This window comes from Vidua chalybeata, chromosome 12 (genome assembly GCF_026979565.1).
Source record: "Vidua chalybeata isolate OUT-0048 chromosome 12, bVidCha1 merged haplotype, whole genome shotgun sequence".
Taxonomy (NCBI): domain Eukaryota; kingdom Metazoa; phylum Chordata; class Aves; order Passeriformes; family Viduidae; genus Vidua; species Vidua chalybeata.
In genome coordinates, this window is record NC_071541.1 from 16,617,295 (window position 1) to 16,644,893 (window position 27,599).

A 27,599-nucleotide genomic window follows, 5' to 3' on the forward strand; every position below is an offset into this window, starting at 1 on the left:
TCTGTAACTGCTGCACTGCTTCTCTGAGCTCGGGGGAACATAAGCACTGGTTCCAGTGTCGGGTTTGTTTTACAGGGATCTCCTTAGACTTTGTTGACATGCAGCTGTAGGATGCCACAGCAGCAAACAGCAAGTTTGGGTGGAAAACATAAGGAAAATAGAGAATCCAAATGAAATTATAGTTTGGGTTAGGTGCTGGCAAGAATTGCCATGATTCATACTGAGTTTAGTTAGGGAACTGTGCTTCAGGCTTTAGAAATTGTTCCTTTTTCTATGTAAAGTATCTCCTGATCTTTCATGGCAGGTGAACAGAGATCTCAGTTTCATGTGGATGTACTGTCTTCTGAGCTGTGCCTTGCTCAGAAGAATTGTGTCATTTCCTCTTTGGGGTTCACTTAGTCTGATGAAGTGGTAATCTCAGTTAATGCATACGTGCAAGAAAATGTCTCCTACAACAAATCCTAGGAGATAAAGGTCAAATTAACTACTTTAAGATATTGACTAATAAATAGTGAAATGACAGTTAAAATCTAAAACATACATAAAAATTTATCCAACACTGGTTGGATAAATTGTTTGGACTGGAAGGGAGTAGAGTGAAAGAAGCTCAGCACTGATTTCTCTCTCTTTTTGTTCTTTAAATATTGTGTGGGGAATGTAGTCCTTTTCTCCTACACACGAGTTCATTTGTGGAGTGATTGGAAGCAGGAATAATGAGGGCCATTGGAGGACATTATATCAAGTTTTATGCCTTTCATACACAGAGAAGAGCAAGAAATCACTTCCCAAATGTTGTTTTTTGGAACTTCTTTTGGTATTTTTCTTTGTTCTCAGAGATCAATGTCGGTGCCACCAACTCCTCTTCACACTGCACGGGTCCTGCAAGAGGACAAAGACCACTGGGATGAAGTTAAAGTGAGTCAATCCAAATTCAGATTTCTTTAAGTCAAGTGTGATAGGAGATGAAATGTGCTGCCTTGGATACTGTGGCTATTTTGAATACAATCATGTCAAACAAGGGTGCCATAAACAGTCTTGGTTAGAACAGTAGTGTATATGATAACTGTTTAAAAAAAGAAGGAATGCTATTTGAGCTTCATCAGCAGCCTTACAGCTGCACCAGATATCAACAAAGATGATCAAAGGCATGAATGATGCTCCTGCTGAGCCACTGCATGTACCCAGGGAGGAGAAGGACACTGCTGGGGCAGTTTGAGCTTCATTACAGTGAAGAATGTGCTGAAAACGTAGGGGGACAGGAGGGAGGGCTGAGCTGCATTCTGGTTTTATGCAGTGCTTTTGAATTGTGGAACAACACTGAATAACCTTAGTCTTGTCTTGTTATGACATTAGGTGGGGAGGAAGAGGAGAGAAAAAAAAATTATCTTAATCTAAGCAGGTGCCTCACCTACTGTGTGTACCAATGACTGCTGAATGCTTCCTGCAAAGTGAAACTGTAGGGCACACTGAAAGTTTTAACTCTTTCCTGCTGGCCTTTAACAGGTTGGCATCTTTTACAATTAATTCTGAGTTTTCTGCACTTGAAATTTCTAGAATGTTTACAATTGCAACATTCCTGTAGCATATTTTATTGATTACTGATTTTATTGAAATCACTGATCTGTAGTCTCAGCTGTTGAGCTATGTAATGATAAAACTTTTTAGGACCTAGGCAACATTTACCTTCTGAGTCAGAGATCAAGCAGATATTTTCACTTAGCTGCCTTATTTTCCATGTTTCTGAGAATTTCTTACGCTTGTGCTTCTGTGTCCGTCCCAGAGGTATTCCCTCGAGCTACCAACATACTCATGATATTGAATTGTTTTTCCTTTCCTGAACCAAATGCTTAGACATTTGTTTACTTAAACAGATTTTTCTTTACAACCTTATTAAAAAGTTTAAAATGTTCCCGTACTTAAGCATTAATTCAAATTAAGAAGGTGTGTGAATTTGAAGCACATACTTTTAAAGATCTTTATGTGGAGGCACAGAGCCAGCCAGGGAGAAGCGCTGGGCACAGGGACAGGTGGAATTTAGGCCAGCAGAGCATGGTCCTGTGTGCTCACGTGTGAAATGCTGTGTGACCAGCTCAGTTCCTGCTGACTGAGCCCCTGGTGGAAGGAACCTTTGCTCCTGGCGCAGTGCCCAGAGAGGGCTCAGCTCTTGCTGGCCAGGGGGTGACAGAGGGCTCCTTGTGTCCCTCCTCTGCAGCCTGTAGGGTGGGGTGGCCCTGCGCTCGCTGCCTCAGGGGCTTCACTACATTGCTTGCTTGCTTTCAGGAGGAGATGACCAGTGCTCTGGCTACCATGAGGGTGGACTATGACCAGGTGAAAATCAAAGACTTGAAAACGTCCAACAACCGCCTCCTGAACAAGCGCCGCAAGAAGCAGAAGCAGGCGGGCGCCTCCTCTGCGGCGCCGGGCTGCAACAACCAGTGAGGGCAGAAGCCAAGAGGGACCTGTGGGTGCAGGGTAAAAGTTAAACAGAGCAATTTAAAATCACATGATTGCCTCAGTCCACACCACAAAGGCAATGAGACCGTGAAGATGCTATCCTGCAAAGAGGGAACAGTGTGATAACGTTTTGATAACTTGAATCGGGGCTTTGCTTTTGAAGCTAATGGATCTGACACAATTCTGTTGCATATTGCAAGGGAAGGTACAGTAATGCCAGAAATGTTACAGGCTCTTGGTTTGGCTTTAGCTGTGTAGGACAAGAGGAGAGAGCAGGAGGCAGTCTCAGCACATTAATGCACTGAGGCTTTAACAGCCATCTACAAGAGTAACTTCTGCTGCTGTTTTAAACTGGGGAATAGGAAAGTGCCAAGTGTTCTGCTAAGAGTGTTTTAGTAGTTTAGTAGAATTGGTAATAGTCTATATTTCCAAACTTACCTCCTATAGTTACAGAATATCACCTAAACTGTAAAGTTATTCTTCTTACAGGAAAAAGCATCCATACATTTCCATTTCATAAAGTCTTCTGTGTAGTCTCATGTGAAGATTTGAGTTTGTCATGGCTTCCCATTTGATAACATGTAAATTTTCTGAGCTGTAGCCACTATGTTGTATCTTTGCCACTGTCAGACCCCTCTCTTGTAATGTTTTCAATTTAACTGGTACTTTATTTGAAGAGTTTCAGTCAGGATTTAAGTAGTTGAAAGTATCCTGCAGAGAATATTGCTGTTCCCCTTGGATCCACAATCTCCAGAGCATGCAGCTGGATATGCAAGGGATTGATTTAGGAGAGAGACTTCTGAAATTCAGGGAAGAAGTGGCAAATGCATTTCTCTGAATGGACCCTGGTGTCTGCCAGCATCCCTTCTGGTAATTATCTCCAGATCCTGTGCCTAAGATGTGCTGATCACAGCAAATTGTGGGGTGTTAGGGTTGGTTTGTTTCCTGGGGTCAGGAGGGAGAAGGATGCTACTTTATTTATGGTGATTTGGTGGTGTTTCAGGACCCAAAGATTTTCACCACTTAAGGGAGATTACTTTTAAGTACATCCACCCATTGTTTTTTTCCTATTTTAATTCTCCTTATTTCATGGGAATCTGGCCTTGGTTTGCTGGTATGTTTTATTTTGTGATCAAAATATTTTCTCTCACTGTATTTTGGGGTTTGGCTTTATTTTTAGTTTAAGTGAAGCAAATATTTGTGAAAGTGTTATCAGAGTCTGGGATGAATATGATGTGCTTCCAGTGATGCAGGCAAATACACCTTTGAAGTAGGCACACAATACTGGTGTGTTAATAGGCTGGCAAGAATGTAAAAAGACAAAAAGGAAAAGAGGGCTCCCGAGGGGATCTGAATTGTCAGATCAGAGTGACACACAGCAAAGCTCAGCTCAAGGCTTTGGACCTCATCTGAGGAGCCCAGTTCCCATCTTCAGAGTGGTGAATGAGACCTCAATTCTCCTTTGTGAACTGGTCCTAGGGTTTTGTCACATGATTCATTAAAATCAGTTTTTAACATTCCTTCCTTCTGTCATCCCTGTTTTTGTTGAGGTGTTGCAGAGTTTGCATTGCTTTGCAAGATACATTGTGTTGAAGGTGACAGGGAAGGGGAGAAGGAAAGTGTTCCATGATGTCCACATTCAAAGGCTGCCATTTGAACAACTTTGTACTTTTTATAAGATCACAAGGTTTTGGTTTTAAATATCAATCTCTGTAAAGTTGTGTTTTAAAATTATTTCATGTTTCAGGTATCTGTGATTATAGCATGTCCTGTATGTTTTTGTTTTGCCATATTACTCCAATGAATTATGCAAATATTCACTACCTGCAAATGAAGAGTTGTGATATGTTCGGGATGCAAGTTGGAATTCGAGCCAGATCCAAGTTTCTGTCCCTTTATCTCATGTTTTTGAGGGAGGTAGGTACATTATTGCTGCCATTCCATCTCTGTGCCATTCATCAGGGTGATGGATGTTCCCAGGACAAGCAGTGTATAGTGCACTGTCCTGTCTGTCTTGGGGACAGAGCCACTGAAACTGTTGCAAACCAGCTTTTTTCCTGTGCCTTGGCCAAGGTTTGAGCAGGAGCTCTCAGTTCCCACCTGGTACCTCCTGGCTTGTCAGTTCAGTCTGGAGCTCAAAGATGTGTCTGTTCCTGGGTAGTTTTCTGTAAAAATTCTGTAAAACACACCTGGGCCTGATTCCTTCCTGTGGGGTTCTAGTATTTACTGGAGATCAGGAGCTGGAACTGAGGCACCTGGCACAGCACCTTCAGCTTTCTGTCTCTGTGTAGCAGGACAATCCCATTAAACTCAGACTAACAGTTCTTGCCTTCTACCCTGCAGCAACAGCACCCAGGAATGCTGTAAAACCCTGCAGAAACCAGAGGAGGGCCTCAAAATGGCAGACATGGAAGTGTATGCAAGTATTGGACAAAAGGGTTTGTGTTTATTGCACAGAGGGAAGGAGAAGAATCCTTGGGAGCTGGGAAACAGCTGCCCTGCAATGTTTGGAGCCTCAAAATGCTGCCCTGCTCCAGGCACTGCTGCCTTCTGCAGCCCAGTGGAACAGGACAGCTCATGTTTTACCTGGCTCTGTGTCTCCTGGAGCTGGGAGGGGCTGCCAGGGACCGGGTTTGGGGTGCAGGCATTTCCCCAGCAGGGCCTGTGTGCTCCATGGGGATGTAGGGATGTACAGAGCATCCGATGGACTCGGCTCTGCCCAGCCCTGCCACACCACCTGGCCCCTGCCCCATGGCTCCAAGAGCTCCCCAAAACCAGCCTGCCCTCAGCTCCCCAAATCTGAACCTGCCACCAGATCACCAAATCTGAACCTGCCATCAGCTCCCCAAAAACCAGCCTGCCCTCAGCTCCCCAAATCTGAACCTGCCATCAGCTCCCCAAAAACAGCCTGCCCTCAGCTCCCCAAATCTGAACCTGCCATCAGCTCCCCAAAAACAGCCTGCCCTCAGCTCCCCAAATCTGAACCTGCCATCAGCTCCCCAAAACCAGCCTGCCCTCAGCTCCCCAAATCTGAACCTGCCACCAGCTCACCAAATCTGAACCTGCCATCAGCTCCCCAAATCTGAACCTGCCACCAGCTCACCAAATCTGAACCTGCCCTCAGCTCCCCAAATCTGAACCTGCCACCAGATCACCAAATCTGAACCTGCCATCAGCTCCCCAAATCTGAACCTGCCACCAGATCACCAAATCTGAACCTGCCATCAGCTCCCCAAAACCAGCCTGCCCTCAGCTCCCCAGATCTGAACCTGCCATCAGCTCCCCAAAACCAGCCTGCCCTCAGCTCCCCAAATCTGAACCTGCCACCAGCTCACCAAATCTGAACCTGCCATCAGCTCCCCAAATCTGAACCTGCCACCAGATCACCAAATCTGAACCTGCCATCAGCTCCCCAAAACCAGCCTGCCCTCAGCTCCCCAAATCTGAACCTGCCATCAGCTCCCCAAACCCAGCCTGCCCTCAGCTCCCCAAAACCAGCCTGCCCTCAGCTCCCCAAAACCAGCCTGCCCTCAGCTCCCCAAACCCTGTAGTATCTCAGGCCCTGCTCTGGGTGTGTGGCTGTGCCGAAGGTGTTGTCCCTCTGGCTGCTAGCGAGGCTCTGGGGGATGACCCTCCTCCTCCCTGCTTTCAAACACATTATAAAGAGCTCTGGTGAGCTCTTGGTGGTGTTTGGGTCTTGCCTCTTCCCCCAGCCATGTCATATAATAGGCTTCTTAGAACCTGCTGCTCAGGATCCAAATTTATAGCCTGTTTTTAGAAAGGATAGGCTATTACAGAACTGATTATGCGTTTGCATATTCATCAGCCATATAGAGGAGGTAAAGAGCTGGGAAGGGACAGAAGAAATGAATGGTCAATAGAGAAGGCTTCAAGAAGAACACAGACTAAAAGGTCTATTTATTTTTTACAGCAGAAGCTAAAAAAAGGACTGTGCACTATTCCCCACCCCCATCCTTTTCACAGCGATTGCTCATGGGCCGCTGCCTCCCCTTGTGTTTCCCTGCACTGTGCTCCTCACACACGTGGTTCATGTGCTCTCACCAGTGCTCTTGCTCTGATCCACACACAAATGTGTACCCAGGCACACAGGAAATTCCCTCCCTCACTTTCCCAGCTTTTGCACTACACACTTTCTTACCTCTTTGACCACATGTGCCACATGATGAACCTGGGTTTGACATGGTACAATTAAAAATTGACATTAATGATAAGCTCTTGGCCTAATTCTGTGTTTTTCTATTTGTCAAAACCCAGCACGCAGTCCTGGGATTGCTTTTCTGTCTTAACACTTCACTGCCTTGAGTCTGGAGGCCCAATTACATAAGTGCTTCTGACTTGTCTGACATGAGGGATAATGAGAATGCTACATACTCAGTTTGATCTAATTTCCCTGTCCTCTTTTCAATTCACACTTTATTTGGCCCATGTTTAGACAGAGATGCTTTTGAGCAGAGGAAGGTTTAGTGAGGATGAGAGAGCCAAAGGTTTTAATTACTTGCAGGGAATCATGAGCACTTGTACTGTTTTAGACCTGTGGTCCAGGTGGGGAGGAGGTGTTAATGTGTGCTCAGCTGCTCTGAAGTGTTCTCCTGCTTAGCCCAAGGATGGAGCCAGCTCAGCTCACAAACCTCAGGGACAAAGAGAAGGAAGCAAGCAGGGAATGACTTCACATGCAGGAGAACTCCTTTTTTCTAAGATTAAATGTTTGGGGAGGGGGGGGGGTATTCTGGAAATATCAGAATTTTCTTTTTTTTAGGTTCCAGTATTTCCCCTCTTCACCCATCTGTTTTCAGTAGTGGAGCTGGCAAAGCTGGGAATGGACATGGTTAATTCTCTTTTAGAGAGCCTAAAAAGGATGAAGGCAATGAAGCAAACTTGAGAGGCAGAGAACACACACTCAAAACAAAAAAAACATGTTAAAAATTCTTGCAATCTAACGGGCAAGTCCTCATCTCCATACTGAAATGTACCTCACCTGTGGAAAATAGAGGTTAGAGCAAATCTAGGTAATAACATTTGCTGAGGAAATGTTTCCCTGAAATCTTTGCACCGGGTAAGAAAATTATTTTTGAAAATTAAGTCCAGCTTTAAAATAGGATTATTTATTTTCAGTTTGTGTGGTTAGGGGAATTTAATGGAGCAAAGGGAACAGAAACGGGGGATGATATGTCATGTTGAAGAATAAGATATGTCTGCTGTTGTATTCTACTCCAACTTACTTCTTACTGCAGATGCTACCTCTGTACAGATATAGCAAGATAGATTCAACTCTTTATTAGTCTTTTTTAGCAGTGGAGAAGGAGGATGTTGCTGCACTCTAGGGAAATGTGGAAGATAACCCTGTGACTGTAGATGAACATCTATTCTGGTAAATCTGTAAATGATGCCTAGCATTAAATTTATTTTTAAATTTCCTGCCTCATGAATCTGCCAGATGCCAAAGTCTCACAGGTCTGCTCTAACTGCATGAAGGCACAGAGGCATCACTGTCAGTGGGTTGTCTCCTGCAATTTGGGACCACAAGAAGAATCAGTTGCTGAAATGTACCGCAGTGGTTTTAGTTTCCAGGAGCCAAAAGAGGAAAAAGGTGTCTTTCAAATAGCTGGAGATGATGGAGGGGGCCAGACTCTCTTTTATCAGGGGAGGGGTATCCTGAAGGAATCTTGGCCTTGAGTTCAGTTCCCAGAGCTGCTGGTAACAAACCTGCCTTAGCTGTGGGGGGCTGCAGGCCCTGGTGAAGTCTCTGCTGCCTCGACACCGTGCAGGGGCCTTTCCCACTGTGAGCCAGGGAGATCACTCACTGGGGCCATGGTTGCAAAGCACGGAGAATTCTTGGTCCTTGGGCTACACTGGAGCTGAATAATGCCAAAAAGGAGGAGCTGCATTGTTTGCTGCCATGTTTGGCTTCTGAGTGTGTCTGTTGAATTTCCTGCCTCCAAGGTCCATCCCAGTACTGCCAGTGTAGCAGCTGTTTATTCATTTGTTAACAGGGAGCACAAATGCTTCTTTTGGGGACAGCATTTCTTTCTCTGAATTTCAAAGCTGGAATGAAACTCTTAAAGAGCATGGTTATTTTGTCTAATGTGTTCTCCCCAAACTTCCAGGCTAATCCATTTGGGAAATATGGAAGATGTTCCCAAGAGACTTCTTATTGCCTAGCTACTGAAGCACCTGCTAAAACTGAGCTCTTTTAAAAACTGAAAATTATTTAAATGTGAAAAAGAGTGGGTTGATCTGGAAAAAAACCTTCTCAAAAAACTAAAATTAGAGTGGAATGTGTTAGAAGAGAAATGGGGAAACTGGTGGGGGAGGGAGGGCTAAGGGGTTTTTTTAAAATAAAAATGCTACTGCTTGAGTAATGATCAAGGAAATTCTGGTTAGGATATTAGCTGCTGCTCCAACCCAGAGCAGTTCCTGGATTCAGAAATAATTATGTTTTCCTAAAGATAGATCTACAGTACAGACTCCAGGGTTTTTTATCTGAGTTAGTCTAAAGCAAGGATCAGCTTGATGTTTATCAATGAAACTTTTGAGTAAATGCTGGTAGTGTGAACAAAATAAATTGAGCTTTTTTTTTTTTTTTAGAGCAACTAATAACTGAATAAATTGTCTTTTCAGATTAACTTCTGCTCTCCTAAAGTTGCCTGAGTAAGCTGCTTGCAGAAAGCTTGTAAGGTGAAGTTACCCTTCATTTTTGCTTTTGGAATTTTGCATTTCTGTCTTGCACTTTACCACTGCATGTTTGACTTTTGTCTTGAATAAAATTCTAATTAGTTGTCCCAAGGCTACCATTCCATGATGCAAGGTTTTTTTCCTCTTTCCTTAGCTCAATTGCAGTTGTACCACCACTTTTTTTACTTCTGAACTCAGTGTGGTGTAAAGGATTGGAAGAGTTTCAAGGAATCCCATTACCTGGCAGGAAGCAAAAAACTTCATTGTCTGTAAAATGGTAAGGAGGAAGGTTGTAAGCAATGGCTAATTGTAGGAAAAATCACCCTCTGAGGAAAAGAGAAGGTCTCTACAAAGAAATGCACCCAACTAAAAAGAGTAAAATGAGGTGGTCTGGTTATTGTCCTTCTAAATCCTCTGATTTTCTTCTGCTCCTTGATTTCAGTAGTTTGATGTATTTTATACTGCCTGGAAGTTATGAGTGCTTCCTTTAGAGAGACCTGACTGCAGTATTTCGGTTTCTTCCCTAAACATAAAAAAAAAAAAAAATCCTATAGAAGTTTTATGCTGTAGGATATTTTAAGTCTGAGGAGTAGGAAGGAATTGCATTTCCTGATTTAAAGTGACTCAGCTCGGTCTGCCTCCTTCTTTCATAATAGATTCTCTGCATCCAGCTCAAACCTTGGCTGGCACTCGGGAGAGCTATCAGATGTTTTCTCCAATGATTTGTCATTCCTGCACAAAGTCAGTTTTTAAGCTGTTCCTTGAGGATGCTGGAACAGCCATCTAGCAAGCAGTGATTAGCTGAGAAGGTGCATGCCTGTGTCACAAGGCATGTGCTGCTGTTCCTTGGAGCTTCCCTCAGCTCCCGTTGGACAGTGACATGCCTGGCCAACAGAAGCTCAGCAATCATCAGTCATCACTTTATTAATATTGTTTGTTTTATGATATCTGCAGCCACTCACATACATCAAACCTTATTTCCATAACCACAGTCCCACATGAAGTGTTACTTTTATTTCTGTGCAAAATCTTCATGGTGGTCATGTTATGTACTAAGTAAATTAGTTTCAAAGCATTTTCTTTTAAGCCGGATACTTTTTTTTGGTAGGATTTTCCTGAAATTTTGTATTTTCCTTTGGAGCAGATATTGTTCCCACCACCAGAAAATTATTTCCAGTGAGAATTTGAAAGGAAACTTCATATTTGTTAAAAAGAAAGTTGATATTTGTATGCCAAGTATGGATGCATATGAAGTCATATGGTGGAAGAATCTAATTAGTACTATCCAGGCAACGGAAGACCTTGAGCTTGCTTGATTAGAATTAACTGCTGTGTACATGAAAGGAGCAATTTAATTCAAATTTCTATTAATCAGAAATACTATCCTGCCTAAATGATTAAAAAAAAGGCCATGCTAATTTTCTGTTTGGATGATGATAATGTCCATGTCAAGAGTGATTTTTGTGTTGCTTTGATCTTTGAAGTTCTATATCCAAAAGTAATGTACAAACAGAAGTATTTTGAGTTTTCTGACCCGAATGCTTTCAATTCAGAAGCACAAATATATATTTATGTACATAGAAGCAGGTACACTGGCACAAAGCCTCCAAAAATGTTGCTGTCAAGTTCCCTTTTGCCCTTTCCCACAGCACCACACAGGTAAGGTTCTCCCTGCCAGTGAATGTTGTGTGGTTCCATTTCTCAGTTTTCTCTTTCCCCTCTGCCACGGGGCATTGCTTTGTCCAAGGAAGAGGAGGAGAGCAGCAGAGGGAAGAGCCCTGGCTGGAATTGCCTGTGTTGTTCTGCATGTGCAGGTGAGGCCTGGCAGGATGGGATGTTGTGGGTCTGTAAATGTTGCTCAGTATCTGCACCTCGGCTCTGCAGGAAACTTCAGTGTTGCGGGAAGCTGCCTGGCAGATCATGACCACTTCTGTATCATATTTGGGGTTTCTTCTGGTTTTTTCTATAACAATTGGATTGTAAGAAAATTATGCTCTGTCAAAATAGTCTTACATTAGGGAAAGGCTGTTTGATGTGCTGAATGCCAGCTTTGTGTTGGTTTGTGTGTCACAAGCCATCAAGGAGCATGACAAAATAGTGACTTAATTTCAAATGCTGCCAGCCACAAGGATGCCAGCATCCTGTCTCAGATAGGTTTTTCTCTGTCCATCGTTGTAAGTCTTGAGAAGTCCTGGTGACACAACTCAATGTGCTGTGGCAATACCACAGACCAGGGATATATTTTAGGCAGATTCCTCTGTTTGTGTACAATTGGGTCAAAAACCTCACATGCGACCAATTGTCACAAAAATGGAAATACACCACTCACATGAGGAGTCATGTACAAGCTGCTGTGCTGATATGCAATGGGAGCAGGAAAAGAAGTCATCAAATGTTGAATTTCATGTTCTGTTGGACTGTGTGTTTAGCTGAGGGGTTGAACATCACCCTCCTTGATATAAAAATTAATGGATTCTCTTTGAAAGTGGATCAGAGCAGGGTATGTTCAACTGTGCATCAAAGTGCAGAAATATAAACGTTAAACTAAATTCCAAAATCTCAAGCACATGTAGCAACAAAGGGGAAAGAATATGTAAAGTGCACAAGCTTAGCTTCATGCCTTATTTTGAAAATAATTCATAGTAATCTGCATGTTACTTAGAGTGCCACCTCTGGGCATCAAATATTTGTTTTATGAAGGTAACATTCCTATCCTTGAAAGTTGAAAGGGACTTACTAAACACCTTACGGTGTTAGAAATTATGGTCCTAAGGTTTAGCTCTGGCTGTGCTTTTGAGGGAGGCTCATTGATTCTGTGAATCCCAAATGAGCTGGGATGGAGTGTGAGCTGCACTGAGCACCAGTTCATCTGTACCTGCAGCTGCAGGACTGCAAGGGACAGTCAAACCCTGGCTTCCATGGTGGCAGATAGAACTTGAATTCCTGTAATTGGGGAGAGGGGGGTAAAACTGAGACTGCACTCATTTGTTTCTCATTTAGTCCTTGATCTTCTGTCTTTATTCATCTCACTGGAGATAGGATGGCTCTGACAGCTCTGGAGGGGGAGCAGGACATTTCAGGTGGCTGCCAGCCATATCCATGATAAATGGAGAGCCCTGGCCATGTGCACAGAGCCAACCCCAGGACTCAGAGCACGGGCTGAGTTCCAGCCTGGTTCACATGAGATCTGACCTTGTGCTGCTGCAGGCAGGCCCCTGTGTATGGCATCACAGATGTTTGTGTTTTTCAAACTGTTTTTTAATTTTTTTATTTTAATAGGAAAGGTAAAAGATTCCTGTGCTCTTCTTTTTGACTTGCATGTATGTTCCTTTCCACTGTTTCTGGGATTAAGGTCCCTTCCAACCCAGAATGTTGTGTGGCTGCTCTATGATTTACAGTCATTGCACTCACTGTGTGAGAGTTATAAGGAGCATGCAGAGATCATCCTCTGATCCTGCAGTGCAGTCACTGGCTGAACCAGGCACCAGCCATTGACAAAGAGGAGATAATGTCCCTTTGAATGTCCCTAGTTAGGATGATTCTGTTTTTCAGCTGTTCATTCATTAGCAGAGAAGTAAACAGTGCAGCAGAAGGTTGTGAAGCAGGGTGTTTATTCATTTGTTTTCTGGCCTTCTCTCCAGATTAATGAAATGACTCATGGACAGTAACAACATGCTTGGAGGGGAAAAAAAGAAAAAGAGAATAGAAATGTCTGGAGGTGGGACGTATAAGGCCAAATCCTTCTGTCAGGACACCCACAACTCACCTTACATATGTGATCTGATTCTCTTTGTTAAATGTAAAGAATGAATCACAGCCAAAACTCCAGGGCAAAAGAATGAAATGAGCATCTAAAATGTGCAGAGTGGTTTAGATCTGTGTGGAGGAACAGGCTGGTGGAATGTGAGGCTCTGCAATTGCTTGTAAATGTTTCTGTGCAACTTGGCCTTTTCTCATACCCTGTTCCCCTCTGCCCAAGAGCAGGGACAGTGTGTGTGATGTCCCACAGAGCTCCTCTCACAGGTGAGCAACACAACAGAAAACAACACAGCACAACACAACTGAGCTGCTGTGGCTCTGCCTCTGTGGTGCCACTCACCCCCTCTCTGCTTCTGAAGTCCCACCCCACGGTGATGCTCAAACCTGTATCAGTCTCACGAAATGGTGAAAGGAGAATAGTGAGACTGCTCTGATTTCAAAGATACTCAAGAACTCACTGTCCTTGGAGAATTTGGAGCTGAAAGGCTTGGAAAGGTTACATGGATTTTGGGCAGAGAAGGAAACCAAACACAGAACAAGGTATCACAGATGCACTTGGAAAACCCAACCATCTCGGTCCTCTCCACTACAGCTTCCCAAAGAACACTCAGACCCATCCTTGTGAAGGTGATATATTTGCTTCTCAATTATTTACAAATAAAAATCTAAAATTTTCCATATTAAAAGCTGCATGAGTGATGAAGCACAGGTATCTTTTAGTTTAACAGCACAATTTTTTTTTTGGCAAGGTTCAACAAACTGAAAGCAGGACAAGAGAGGAATAATAATTGTGGAATCCTGAGAAGAATTAATTTATAGCAGATACTACCAGGCAATTCTGATGTTGGAAAAAATAAACTGAGATGCACATATGTGATACTTTCAAATACAGAAAATGCTGCTCAGCATTCGTATTAGAAATTATTATCAATTCAGAATCCTTGTGAAATGCTGTCCTAAAGACCTCTTTGGTTCTGACTTTTTCTCCATGGGAGTACTGATCACATAGAAACCTAAAGCCCTCTGCCATCTCCTACTCTGAAAAATGCTTAATTTATGAATTCTCAAAAAAATGGTTTATAACGAAGATGTTCTGCTATTTATTGTTTATTTCAAACTGTTTGTTGGTAGATTCTATGTTGTTTCATTTTGAGAGGAGCCAGGATATTTAGGGTGGAGATTTAAGGCACACAAGGTGAAAAACGGGGATGAAGCTGGAGAAGGAAGAGGAACTTGTCAAAGCCTGTAGAGAAGAAGTGAGGATAATTAACCAGACAAATGGAGATAGAGCAGGTGTGCAGAGGGAATAGTCTGATGGAACAAAAAATGAACGTCAGAAGAAGTGAGTCTCTATTTTATACATTATAAGCTCTAACAAGAAAGGTTTTCCTTAACAGGCTGAATTTTTATTTTTTGAAAAATAGCCTTACAAACTTTTATCAAAACATGAGCATTTAAATTTTTTTATTGTTAATTGTTTATTTAATATAAATTGATTCAATGCTGCCCACCTAAACAGTGAAGATGGAGTCCCCTCACAAGCCTATGAATTCCAGCAAATTACTAAAATATGTTATGTGAAAAACAAGTTTCCATAGTTTGTGTAAGTGAAATATGTTAGAGATACTAAACTGGGAAGAGAAGGGGAAATGTAGGGCAAGGGCAAAACCAACTTTCCCTTGATATGTTTGTAAACCAAACATTTTGCAGTATTTAGGTCAGCACAGGAGGCAGGAGCCCAGTTTATAAACTGCAGTGAGGGAGCAGTTGAGGTTCACTCTCGAGCAGGCAGGGTAAGGTCAGGTCCCCTGTTTCTCTGAGCAACAGAGCAGTGTCACCTCCTTCTCCAGGGAGCAGGATGTGGCTGGCAGCCCAGAGCCCATCAGCAATGGAAATTCATTCACTGCTTTTGCAAAGAGAAGCAACTGGTGTTACTTCCTGCATGGAGATGGAGGGGAAGCACTCCCTGGCTCCATGTTTTCTTTGCACAGAGCCTGTTGCTGGATTACAGGGGTTTGGGTCCTGCCTGCACTTTTTCCCCTCTCAGGGCAGCACTGAAGTATTTTGCTGTTCCCAGAGGCCAGAGGGCTGAAAAGAGACAAGCACACCCAGAAGGGTTGGCTTTTGGAGGAGTAACTTGAAATTTATAAAAAGAAGCAGGAAGGAGGGAAACTTGAGGCATCCAGAGACCATGGCCCTAGATTTGCAGATGGGATCATCACAGGTGATCACAGCCCCGAGCTGGTTATCTGTGGTGCCTGCCCAGCCTGATGTTCTGATTAGATCATTTCTCCCTTTCATCTGATCCAAGTCCTGCCTTCATCCTAAAATTTAAACTGACATTAAATAACAAAAAAAATGTATCTTGAGCCAAGTGAATGTCAGTATCTAATAATTACAATCTTATAGTGTGATTTTCTGTGCTCACAAAGATGATGGCAGAGGCCCAGGGTGGTTCTCTAGGTGTCCCTGCCGTGCATAGAATTTTATTTGTAAAAATACTTGACTTACCAGATATCAGAGTGTTCCAATAATCACAAGCCACCTTTCTGCATGAGCAGTCAAAGGCTGTGTTCTAGATAGGAAGGAAAGTTACAGAAGTTTTCTGGTATAGCAAAGGAAGCAAACTACCAAAGTTATTGCAAATATCAGCCTTTTATTTTTCTTTCCTTTTTTTTTTTTTTTTTTTTTAAGGAGTATTTTTTCAATTATTATTTTAAATTAGAGGAAATAGCAGTAGAGACTGATCTGGACTGAAAACTGTCTACATTATTCTGTATGTAAGCTTAGCTAGGCAGACTGTCTTAATCTTTTCCTCTGTCCCTGTGGATTCGATCAGGATGCAGTGTCCAGAGCCTTGTTCAGGAATTACTTCCTTTGCCCTGAGGGTCACAGCATCTCAGGAATTGGTGTCAGGGGGAGCAGGACACAACTGTCAGACATGGTTTAGTGTGGCCTGGGCAGCGTTAGGTTTACAGTTGGACACGATGATCTTAAAGGTCTTTTCCAACCTAATGACTCTGATTCTATGTTTAGAACCAGGTTTAAGGAAAAAAAAAAGAGGGAAGAGATACTATGGGAGCACAACTGATATTTGCAGCAGTTTGCCTTCCCTCAGAAGTTCACTGAGAGTTCTGCATGGAGATGAGAAAAGGTAAAATTACCCTTTCTCAGTGTTCAAATAGGCTGGCCAGCACAAGTTTTCCAAGGTCATCTGTTCTCAGACTCTGTACTGCAGCTTTTCTGCATAGTAGAATTTTGTACTCTCCATTAGCTGGTAACCATACACAGTGCATTAAAACCAAACCCAATTCTTCCAGGCTTTTCATTCTTTTCATGGCAGATGCTTTCTTAACCTCTGCCATGTCTAATCATGAACTTAACACTATGCTGATGAACTTTCTGAGATTAGGGGATTTTTTTAATTATGTTTATTCCTGGAGTTCTTAAAAATAATCAGGCTGTGCATGCTCTGCTAACAGATCAGAGCCTTGAGAAGGGTTTCCTCAGTTCCCTGTAATGCCAAAGTCCAGGAACATTTTTTCCTGGATTAAAAATAAATTTAAAAAGGAAGTTAAACCATGTGAACTTAGTGCTTGTACAAGAAGGCAGACTCAGCAGCATCAGTGAGATGTCCTTTGCTTGGCTATAAGGCAGAGCTGTTGCAAACAGCTTCCTTCTGTCTTCTTCAGCCCTACCTTATGCTTTTACGAGACCCTTCAGACTCATTCCTGGTGTAAAATGTGTCTGAGTTCCACATCCAACCTGGATGTGGAAACTCCTGTATCTGGAGTTGTGGCATCCATGATCCAGAAGCTGTGTCAGGAGCTCTCTACACTGGCATTTACATCTCCCTTGTGGGAGGGTGACAGCTGTGATAGGGAATGCACTTCCATTCTGAATATCCTGAACCTTTACCCATAGGCACACCTATACATGGAGTTTGCAGTCCAGTTCCCCTTGAGAAGTGAGAGGTATTAGTAGCTTGTAGACCTGCACTTTTCTGATCACTTTATTATCAGTACCTGCACGTTTGGTAAGTTATTTAAAAGTTTGTCTGGATAATTATTTGTGATTTACACATAGGACATGCCCCCAAACCAAACTATAAAACTTGTAAGGCCTCCACACAGATGCTGGTAGATGATGGTTTTTTTCTGATTTCCTCAAAGGAAGCCATAAATCCTTGGTTCTGATCCAGTAAGTTAATACTGCAAATGTTTAAAGCAGTCACGAATCACTAATTTGAGTAACCAGAAACCCACAGAAATATCAGAACAAGTTCATGAGAAAAATTACTCCCATAGAGAAATCTCTTGTCTGTCTCTTTTCATACATGGTCATTAATCATTGAGTAACCAGGAACCCACAGAAATATCAGAAGAAGTTAATGAGAAAAATTACTCCCATAGAGAAATCTCTTGTCTGTCTTTTTTCCTGGCCCCTACTCTAATCCAAGGTGAATTTCTTCTAATTCTTTAGAGATTGAAAAACCAAGAGTCATCTTTTATCTGCTTGCTAAAGATAAAACTGTGCCTAGAATAGTTTAGGGCTGCTGTGTGCCACAGGGTCCCTGTTGTGCTGTCTGTGATGTGCACATGGCTAACCAGGGTTGTTCTGTTATGGCTTCAGGTTTTTGTGAGGCCACCTTATTTTTAGCATGAGTTTATGCTCTGCTGCAGGGCCCCCAAGTTGCATGGATAAGCAGATGGGAGAAAATTGCTACCATAAATCAGTCTTAAAAGAAAGAGATCACAGAAGTAGGACAAGGTACCATCTTCAGATATTAGAAGGAAAGAAAAAAAAAAAAAAAAAAGAGGGGAGACTTGAATTAATCCTAAAGGAAGTCTGGATGGTTGCTTGGCTAAAGTACCACTGTGACTTTAATTCACCTGTAGGTAATGCATTTCCATGGTGTGCAGCAGGAACAATAAAGAAGTTGGTGTTGAGTGATGAACACTGCCCTTGGTAGCACAACAATCCAGCCAACATTTCAGGGATACCTCTGGCAAGTTGTGCAGAGCAGGTCCTGGCATGGAGCTCTCACCTCAAACACAGCAGATCCTGATGTCCTGGGTGACACATGGAGCAGCAGACTGGCATTGCCAGTGAGGGAGAGAGATCTGTGCTCCTCAGGGAATGGATTAGGGGCATGCTGGAGATGGAGGGAGATGGGAGGATGGTGACACAGCAGTAGAGCTCTGTGGGGAAGCACCAGGTACACGTCAGTGATGGTGAGAACAACTCCCTGCTACCTTCAAGAGTTCCTATGACTGTCACTTCTCTTGATTCACACACGTGTTTTGATATTGTTAGAGTTGTATTCAAACTCAAAATTACTCTTTTTTTGAGATTTTATTTATTGTGTTTTTCATTTTGTTTTGGTTTCATTTGATTTGGGGGTAAAATTACTAATGGAAGTGATATTTTAAAGTTAGTTCTTGTGCCACAGCTTAAAATCCATGAGTCTGTCATGCCTCTTGTTTTCTCTGATTAGAATGGCTTTTCTCCCCTGGCTGGCTGCTGGGCTGGAGTTCTGTGTTACAGAACAGGCAGTGTTCAGTAACCAGATGAGTATAAAACATCCCAAGACAGGCAGTAACAGCACACAAATCTTGTAAATAATATCCCATAAATCTGAGGGAGCAAACAAGGTTTGCTGAGTTTGTCTTGTTGACAGGTGAAGTTGGGAGGCTCCTCCATGCCTGGTTCACTCTTTCCCTGCTGTGTCAGGGGGAAGATTTATCTGTGTGCTTAGGAACCCTGAGCATCACCTAGGAACAGGAGGGGTTGCCAATTCCTCTCTCCCCACCTTGTCTAACCAATGAATCAGAGGAAGAGTTGTGTTCCACTCTGGTAGATTATGTTCCTGCTCACAGGAAGGAAAACTTGTGCTGATTAATGAGAGTTATGCTGTGAGCAATAGAAAAATAATTCCTCTAAATTCTCTAGAACTTGCATTATTTTTTTAAAACAAGATTTTAAAAAAAGCCAGGGAGTAATGAGGGGCACCTGATGAGATTTGAGCAGACATGCTCCTGGTGTAAGACTAAGAGACACGATGCCTGTTGCCAACAGGTGCATTGATTTGGATATTGGCCAGTATAATTTTGTTTTTCATGCATTTCAGGTGTTTCTTTGTGTAACATGAGCAATATCGTTCCTCTTACCATCTCTTACTTCTTATCTTCCTCTGATGCAAGGTAAAATTGCCAAGTTTCCCATTCTGTTCTATGGTTTCTTTTTTAATTCTCTATGAATTTAGGATTTTAGATTGTGTTGCAGTTCTCTCAGTTAAATTCAGGAAACTGTGTGTATGTATGTCTGTGTGCACACATATGTACACATAAAAAATTGGAGAGTTGAATTCTTGCTGGAAGTGTATGAGAGCTGGCAGGACTGAGTTAAGAGCTGTAGGAGCATGTGAGTGTCCTGTGTTTGACATTCAGCAAAAGAAGGTGACTTCCAGGGCCTAAGAAAATTTGAAAAGTAGCCATAAAAGACAGCATAGCTGGATTTGGGAACCCTGCTACTGAGAACTCAGCAAGTCTCATTCTTTTAGTTTAATTCTCTCTAAGTAAATTAAATTTCCCTGAAATAAGTGTGTGTAGGAACAGTTCTGTTTAAAATTCATACAGTATTTTAATCTGATTTAACTTGCTAGATAGACAACCAATAATTTTCCCCTTATCTTGAATAATTCTGTATGTGGGTAACACTGTAGGGTGAAATAAATAAGATTACTTTTTTAATTTGACTGGGTTCATTTTAGGATAAAAAACCCCAATTGTTATGAAAATACAGCATGCTAGCACCTTTCTGTGTTAGCTTTTTGCATATTCCTCATCCATAGTATTAAAAGGAAATGATTATGGTTCCTTTTCTGCTCCTCTTTCAGTGATTATTTAGAGCTAGGAGATTATTCAGCTTGATAGTGATCCCTTTTTGTTAATCTGTGCTTGAAAATGAACTAGGATTAGGAAAATAACCCTTTATCATGAATGACAAAGACTGAAAGGTCACCAGCAGGTCATCTACAAACCTCTCTGTGGTCAGTCTTGTAGGCAGCTTGGGCTGGAAGGACTCTGCTGATACATTTTTCTGAATCCGTTTGATTCAGCTTTTCTCTTATTGCTGCACCATAACTCAAATCCTCTGCAAATCCTTCCCATATTATTCTAATTATAATTCTAAATTTCTCTTTTCTCTCTTTCTTCAGTGGAACTCAGTCTCATCTTTATTAATAAGCCTCTAGTAGCTTCAGAGTACTTTGAGGAACAGTAAATTGTTTGTAATATGCAAGTCGTGCACCAATGAGGCAAATGAAATTAGAATTAAGTGATTTTTCTTGGGGGAAGGTTGGTGAGCAGCCCAGGATAAGAAATCTGCTCCTAACCTTCCATTTTGTGATTCAAGTGTCTCTTTCCTCTTTCTTTGCTGCTTTCTCATCTCTCTTTCTGTGCCCGCGTTCCCTTTCCTTCCCTCCCTGCACCAGTCCCCCGTGCAGCCATGGGGGCTCGCTCGGGGCCGGGCCTTTGCCAGGCGCTCAGCAGCGCCGGGAGCTGCGGCTTTGCGGCAGGGACACAGCTCGCTGGAAGTGCTGGGGAATGCTGGAGTGGACTCAGCCGCGGCTCTTAAGCAGCGCCTGAGCCTTGCCATGAGCTCGGCTTAGCGAGGCCAGCCTGGGCCGGGGCCGTGCCCTGCAGCGCTGCCCTTTCCCTGGCCCTGCAGCAGCATCCTCAGGACTAAAACCTTCCTGGGCAGGGCCTCAGCTCAGAGCTCAGTCCTGCCCCACTAATAAATTTCCAGGCCTTCCTCTGCCCACCGTGCTCCACATGGCGTTTTCACAATCAGATGTTGGATTTTTTTTTCTTTTTTTTTCCTTTTTTTTTTACTTCAACAGGTAACATTTTAACTTAAAAACTAACAATTCTGTAAGTCCTGAAAGCAGCTGGTTGTGTCTGTTCATCCTTTCTTCCCCATTAGAAATTGAGATTATGGTTAAAGAGGTCCCTTCTGGTGTAGTTTTCTCATGAAGTCTTAAAAGTGCTTTTGACTTGTGTCAGGGAAAGTAAAGATTTGAGGCATTCAGAATGTTGATTTTATTGCAATTTCACAAATTTAAAATAGAGGTTCTGGATGAAACTTAGTTTCTCCAAAATAGTTCCTGGAAAATAGTATAAGCTCTCCTCCAGTTAAGTAGCATAAAAAGAGAAAAGAACTTCAAGTGTGATTGAAATATATAGTTTTTTTCTTCTACATTTGGGCAGACAGTTCCATTCCTGTGCATTGGAGGGGGGGCAACTTTTAAAGACATTTTATGGTTCAAATTCTGTGTTATTAACTGAAGTCCATATGGGAAGAAAAAAAAAACCAACAAGTATTATGTACCATATATTCTATCTGTCCTACTGCAAAGCAAAAAAGGATGAAAATTGGTGTATGAACGTAGAGCTGACCCTACAGCTTTGCAGCTGAAGCTGATGGGTCTCAACTCTGAGTCATCCCAGGGAGCACAGTGGAATGATTTAAAACAGGAATTGCAATTGAGATAAAAACTGTGGGAGTTGGAAGTCCAGGGTCCTCTGACTTCAGACAGTGGTAGAACCAAATCCAGTTTTTAAAGTGCAGTGAAAGCCACTGGAAGAGCTTCATAAGAACAGACATCAGAAAAATGCAACAAGAACCCATCTTGTTTATGTGTATTCTGTTTATACAGAATGTTTTAAGTAAGAAAATCCCTTATTTGATAGTAAATTTATAGATATTATCTACACTTAACCTTCTGTTCAGAGTACACTAAGATATGAATATTGTGGTCAGTTTAAAAGTTCTGTGCAAGCAACAAAGCAACTATTCTCTGTTAAATCAATGGGTAAATGGAAGGGCTGTGTGAGGAGGAAGGGAATAATTTCTAATTCATTTCAGTCCCCAGGTCTCCAACCTGTGGTTTCTAGAGACAGACACCACATTTCCTGACTCAGAGCAGTTACCAGTTTGTGATCTGGGGATTTCCAGGGGGTTTAAGGACAGTTTCTAAGGACATTGCTAAAAGAACAGTTAAAGGCTATTGTAGATCGAACTTCAGAGTTATATTTGCATTGTAAAATATTTCTGTAAGCAGTGTGCAGGAGAATGTTGGTGAAGGGATGTGCATGCTCAGGGAGAAACAGGAGCTCCATCAATGAAGGAACTGAGAAGTACTCGCAGGGCACCTGGCTCATGACCACTGGAAACAGCTCTTCCCTTTGCCCTGGCCGAGCTCATTCCAGCTAGGAACTTGGGCCTGGATGGCTGCTCTGAGGAAGGTGATGTTGTACAAGGGCAGAATTGGCTTCAAGGGCTTCTTAGGAGCAGGGAGAAGGAAAATGCCTTTTGTTCCTTCCTGCAGAACTAGTGTTTAATTAGTAAGTTGGATTCTTTGGGCACTTTTTGTGGCATAGCTGGATGTGGTTTTGCACTCTGCAATGTGGAAATTTGTACTTGTGTTTCTTTCCTAAAGCGAACCTGAACCTCCCATGAAATCTGCCCAAATTCCATGGATGTTTAAAAGATGACATTGAGTATTCTTTGAGCTCTAATGCAAGAACATTGCATAGTACAGCTTCAGAAAGTTAATATGAACACAAGAGAGTGCTTCTTCTGTAAACTGCTGTTTCCTTTTTGGAAGCTGGGAAAAGCAAACCGTATAACTTATTCTAAAATACAGTTTTTACTGATCCCCTGGCTTTCTGCATGGCATGTTCAGAATGTCAATGCATATAAAAATCAGACACTTTCCTGTGTTCCTGAGACACCACTGTTTACAAAAGGACAGCAGTAGGGCAAGGGGATTGTAATTATGTGTTGACCTCTCACTTCCTGAGAGAACTCCATGAAATTCAAAAGAATTGCCCAGTGCCCTGGTATATATTGGTCTCTCCCTTTGGGATTAATAAACTCAGGGATCTTTGACCTCTGAGATGCCTGACCTTGTTGGGACACACACAGAGGCACCATTTGGATTACCATGAACAAGGATCAAAGCTGAGAGGGAGCAGTGGTGGTCAGTGCCCCACATGGCACTGGGAGATCTTGGTTCTTTGTCTCTTATGGGCTCCATGGACTTCAAACTTTTGTCACTCCTTTGCCAGGGAAGAGCTCTTGCCATGAGATTACAAATTTGCCAGTGGCTAGGAAAAAAAACCAAATCAAGGAAGCTGAAGAGAATAAGAGGGAGAAAAACTTCATCGTGTGATGGAGAGGCCATCCATGCAAGGTTTGAGTTTCACTTCAGGGCTGGTGATATTTGGTGCTTTCTTAGGAGAATAAAATCCATAACCACTTTTCCCCCAGTAAAGCTGAACAGTGTTCATGAAACCCTTGGCTCCTTCCAGTTCCAGCACTAACTCAGCTCTTCAGTCTGTGCAGTGCAGGTTTATCCTTGAGCCAGACAGGTGAATCCCAGGTCTGAAATGTCTTTGCAAGTCCATGTGTTAGACCAGGGGGAGTTTGATTTTTGAGAAAACTCTTCAGCCTCTACTGTTGGTTGGCTGAAGTGTTCCACCACTCTCCATATGCTCTGTCGTCACACCTGCTTTTAGGAGCCTGACTTTTCTGGGTGAATCATGCAGAAAGCTCTTTCCCAGCTGTGAGCTGGGTGATCCCAAGTGGGAGCAGGGGTGAAGACCCTCCCTCTCCCACACAGAGCTGTCCTCACCCGGGTCCAGCCCACTAAGTACTTTTATCAGCATCTCTCCTGCTGGTAGAGTAAAACCAGTCAATTATTTCTGCAGGAATTAAATTATGGCTGCATTGTATATCACATAGTGAGGTATGGGTTTTGCAATTGTCTAAAAATACATTTAAATGCAATATTTTACTCAAAAGCTAATTTATACTGAGACATGACAGAGGAAGTTCTGATATTAATAAAAATATTATCTTCTTGTTCACATCTCACTTGAGTGACCCCAGTATCTAATGTGGTGCAGGTTCAAAACAATTTTTCTTTTCCATGTGTTTATTTATCAGGACTCACTCTGTTGTCCTGAGAAGATGTGTTACATCAGTGTTTTCCCTTCAAACTGCCTGTTTTATGAATTTGTAGGATCTGGATTTGTGTGCTCAAATCAATCAAGAGTTTGTGGGTAGAACAAAAGGAAAAGACAAAAGTTAGGAGTAATGTTTCAAGAAAAATCTGGTTTTTTGGTTCATTTTCTTGATGGAAAAACTGATTAAAATTGCCTGTTCATTATGTTTCCATAATTTGAGATTTAAATGGAGTTTGGGTTTTGGCTTTTTTTGGTGTTTGTTCTCTATTTCACTAAGAACACAGGCAATTTTATTGTTTTTATGCTTAGGAGGCTCTGAACTTTGGACAAGTAGGCTTTTTATTCTTTCCAAAGCCTCCATCTGAAATTGTGCTTTTCAAGCTCAAAAATATGCTTTTATCCTTGGAATGACCTTGGTAATCATATGACTTCTTTTCCTCCCCATGAAATTGTTTTATTATCTGAATGAATGTGAATATACACCACCAGTGAAGTTCCTAAGCTGCAGGAAAGTGGCTTTGTTTTGTTTAGGTTTTTGTTGCCCATTTATGTTCCCTGCTGAGGGTTGTACAGCAGAAAGGTTTATTTACTCTGGACAGTTTTCAAACACAGACATCTCTGACAACAGGAGTTTAGCAAGTACAATTCTCTTTCATAAATTCCTTTCTTTCAGAAGATGCACACCATTTATTACAGTTGTCATGAAAAGTCATGAAAACTTTTTAAATAGTTTGATTCATTATTGAGGACTTGTAACCTTATAAAATCCTTGACACCAAAATGCAGAAACATTTCCTTGATCCAGCAAGGAAAATGCAAGTGGCACATAACTCCTACTTTGCACCCCAAATCAAGCTGTACAAATCTCATGACAGATCACATTTTACACAGCTTTTATCTGAAGAACCCCAGAGGGTTTGCCATCTGAAATATTCACCTGTAAGGGTGAATTGATGTTTATCACCTCAATGTCTTATATTAGGAAGACACCATGACCAATACTGTGCTAGCCTAAAACTGTAGTGACTCTAATGAGCTGAGTGTAACCTTGCTAACCACTGCTTAAGGGGAAACCAAAATGCCAGAAATTCTGCTCTGGGCTTACCAACTAACTGGTATTCAATTAATCTTAGGGTTAAAATTAAAGAAATCTGAGTAATTTTAAATATTCCACTTCTGACAAATTTCTCTGAAATCCATTTAAAAAAACCTGCAGCCTGACTTTTGAAAGGAGTTTAGAGCCCTCTAAAATGGCAGTGTATAATTGAAATTCCAGCCATGTGTCATCAGATTTGAAGTAGCACATTGTCTTCTGTCTGATAACACACAGTGATCCCCAGCCAGCCCTGAGGAAATCCACTCTCTGTTAAAGCTCCAAGGAAATAAAAGGAAGAGGCATCACTTGGGTCAAGAGTCCAAGCCATTCCTATCATGAGCAATGGTATCAGTATAAACCCTTCTGGCAAGTGGAATAGGCTTACTCTCAGAAATCCAAGTTGCCCCTGAAGCTCTTCTTGGAGGACTGTAGCAGAATCTTATTCCAGCTTTCATCTCAGCCAGTTTCCAGCCACTGATTTGGGATGCAGATGTTTTAGCCTTTCGTCCTCACTTGTCTGAGTATTTGTCCTTTTGAAGTGTTTAAAACAAACAATAATTCTCCTCTTCACCCTTTTTTAGACAAGCTGGCTCTTCTAGTCTCCTTAAAAAGACAGGCTTTCAATTCCTCATCTTGTTATAGTGGTCCCTCAAACTGGCCTCACTGAGGAAATTATTCCTTATAAAACCCCACTCCCAGAGTTCTAGAGGAGGTAAATCACCCAGTGGTTGATAGTTCTCTGCCTCCTCTTCACCCTTCTCTCCCCAGCTGTGCACTCCCATGTCCTGCCCATGGTACACAGGGCACTTGGGGATCAGCTTCAGATTTCCCAATAAAGAGAAGGGTTTTTCCTCTGTCACTGGCCACAGGTAAGGCTAAGGCTCATAGTAACCTTTTATTTTTATTAGAAGTAGCTGTGTGTTATTAAATTTTTATCCTCCTTATTTATTCTCTTGAACAAGATCCTCAACAAATAAAATTCCTGTATATCATTTAGCCTCAGCAGATGCTGACTATGCCTCCCTCAGTCATCAGGAACTCCCACAAGTGCTCCCCTACTTTTTGAACCAACACTATTAATTAAAATACTAAATAAACATGGTCCCAGATGTGAAGCTGAGGAACACCAGTAGTGATCATCTTTATGAACAACATTTTCCCATTCAGAACAATTTTTTCAAAAAAAAACCCATCTTACAGTTTTTATACTGGTCCCTTCTCCATTTTCATGATTCCATTATTTCTCATCTGGTTCTACATTGTCTATTTTTCACAGGCACAGACTGTGGCATTCAGGTCATAGCTGCCTTTAGATATAAATATATTTTACATTATAAGCAAAGCCAAGTGCCTTAGAGATTTCTTATCTGAGGTTGTCTATGCCAATGTGTTCATAGCCTATCATATAATCTAGGAAATGTAATTTTTCCCATGCTTTTAATAGTTTTTATTGAAAACAGAATAAGCATAAATTAAGTTGCTCAAAGATGAAAAATGCAGTAACTAAACTGATTCGGCTTATACTGAAACAAGAAATTAAATCAAGTAAGTATATCTGCAAATTAATCCACCAGTTATGAAGGCAAAGTGTAAAGCTGATATTAGAATATTTTAGTTTCATTTAAGAAGACAATATCTAACCTGAAGGGTGCATAAGAAGCAAATGCATTGAGGTCAGGTGCCCCAAGTACTGCTCAGACTGAAGTCTAAGGACTGAGCTATTTATAGTGGTAAAGCAGGAATCCCTCAACAGGGATTTGTTGGGTATTAAACCCCCTCAAACCCCAGTGGGAAAGGTTAGTTTGGATTGTCTTATGGCAATTTTAACTTCTGTAGCATTGCTTTTTTTACCTGCAGTCAGGCAGTGGAGGCTTAGTTGGGTTCAGTAAAGCTGGAACTACTCAGCCTGGCCATAGCAGTGCCTCAGGTATTTCACCTATTTCTCCTGGAAGGCCTGGAGAAAGGAAGAGAAGAAAGGAATATCTGGAGCCTCCAAAATTGCTCATTGGTCATTTGAGATGCATTTTGCCTTCATAGAACCTTTGCATTTCTTAAGTCTCATTAGCTTTAGGAATTATTCCCATGACTTCAAGATCTCCAAGAGCCCATCTGGTCTGTTCCCAGAGAGCAAAATCCTCAGGGTGAATCAGAAAAGATTTAATTCCAGAAATGCACAGAACAGGCTACGTGAGTGGTTACTGCTGGTAATGTTACACCACCAGGCTTCTGACAGAGGTGGTGAGAACAACACCCATGATTAGTAACTAATCAGTAGCTAATTTCTTAAAGTTGCCCAATGATCTCATCATGGTTTTTCCATGTACATGTTCTTGTCATTGCAGTTATTTCCTGCACTCTCCTTTTTTCTCTTTTAAGAATTCCTCCAGACCCCTTGCTAAATAGAAATCTGAGAACCACCAGGTCTCAATGCACAAACTCTTTTTATTTTTTATGCAAAAGATACGGAAAGAATATGCAGTATAATTTATGTACAAAGAGACTATGCATATGTGATTAAAGGTTTCAAAGGCCAATTTAGCTCAAACCTCATGATTTTCATCTGC

At 41.9% G+C, this 27,599-nt stretch overlaps 1 protein-coding gene across 6 annotated transcripts in view; it reads left to right on the top strand.

Annotated features, from left to right (window-relative positions):
• Nucleotides 1-13,677, top strand: part of MAPKAPK3 (MAPK activated protein kinase 3) — a 57,158-nt gene extending 43,481 nt beyond the window's left edge. For 3 of the 6 annotated variants that reach the window (XM_053953768.1, XM_053953767.1, XM_053953769.1), the window contains exons 10-11: nt 835-915; nt 2,281-4,277. In XM_053953768.1, the coding sequence (XP_053809743.1) occupies nt 835-915; nt 2,281-2,439 (240 nt within the window). In that variant the 3' untranslated portion in view covers nt 2,440-4,277. The other 3 variants (XR_008432994.1, XR_008432993.1, XR_008432992.1) reach the window with 3 other exon arrangements.
• The last annotated feature ends 13,922 nt before the right edge of the window (nt 13,678-27,599 follow it).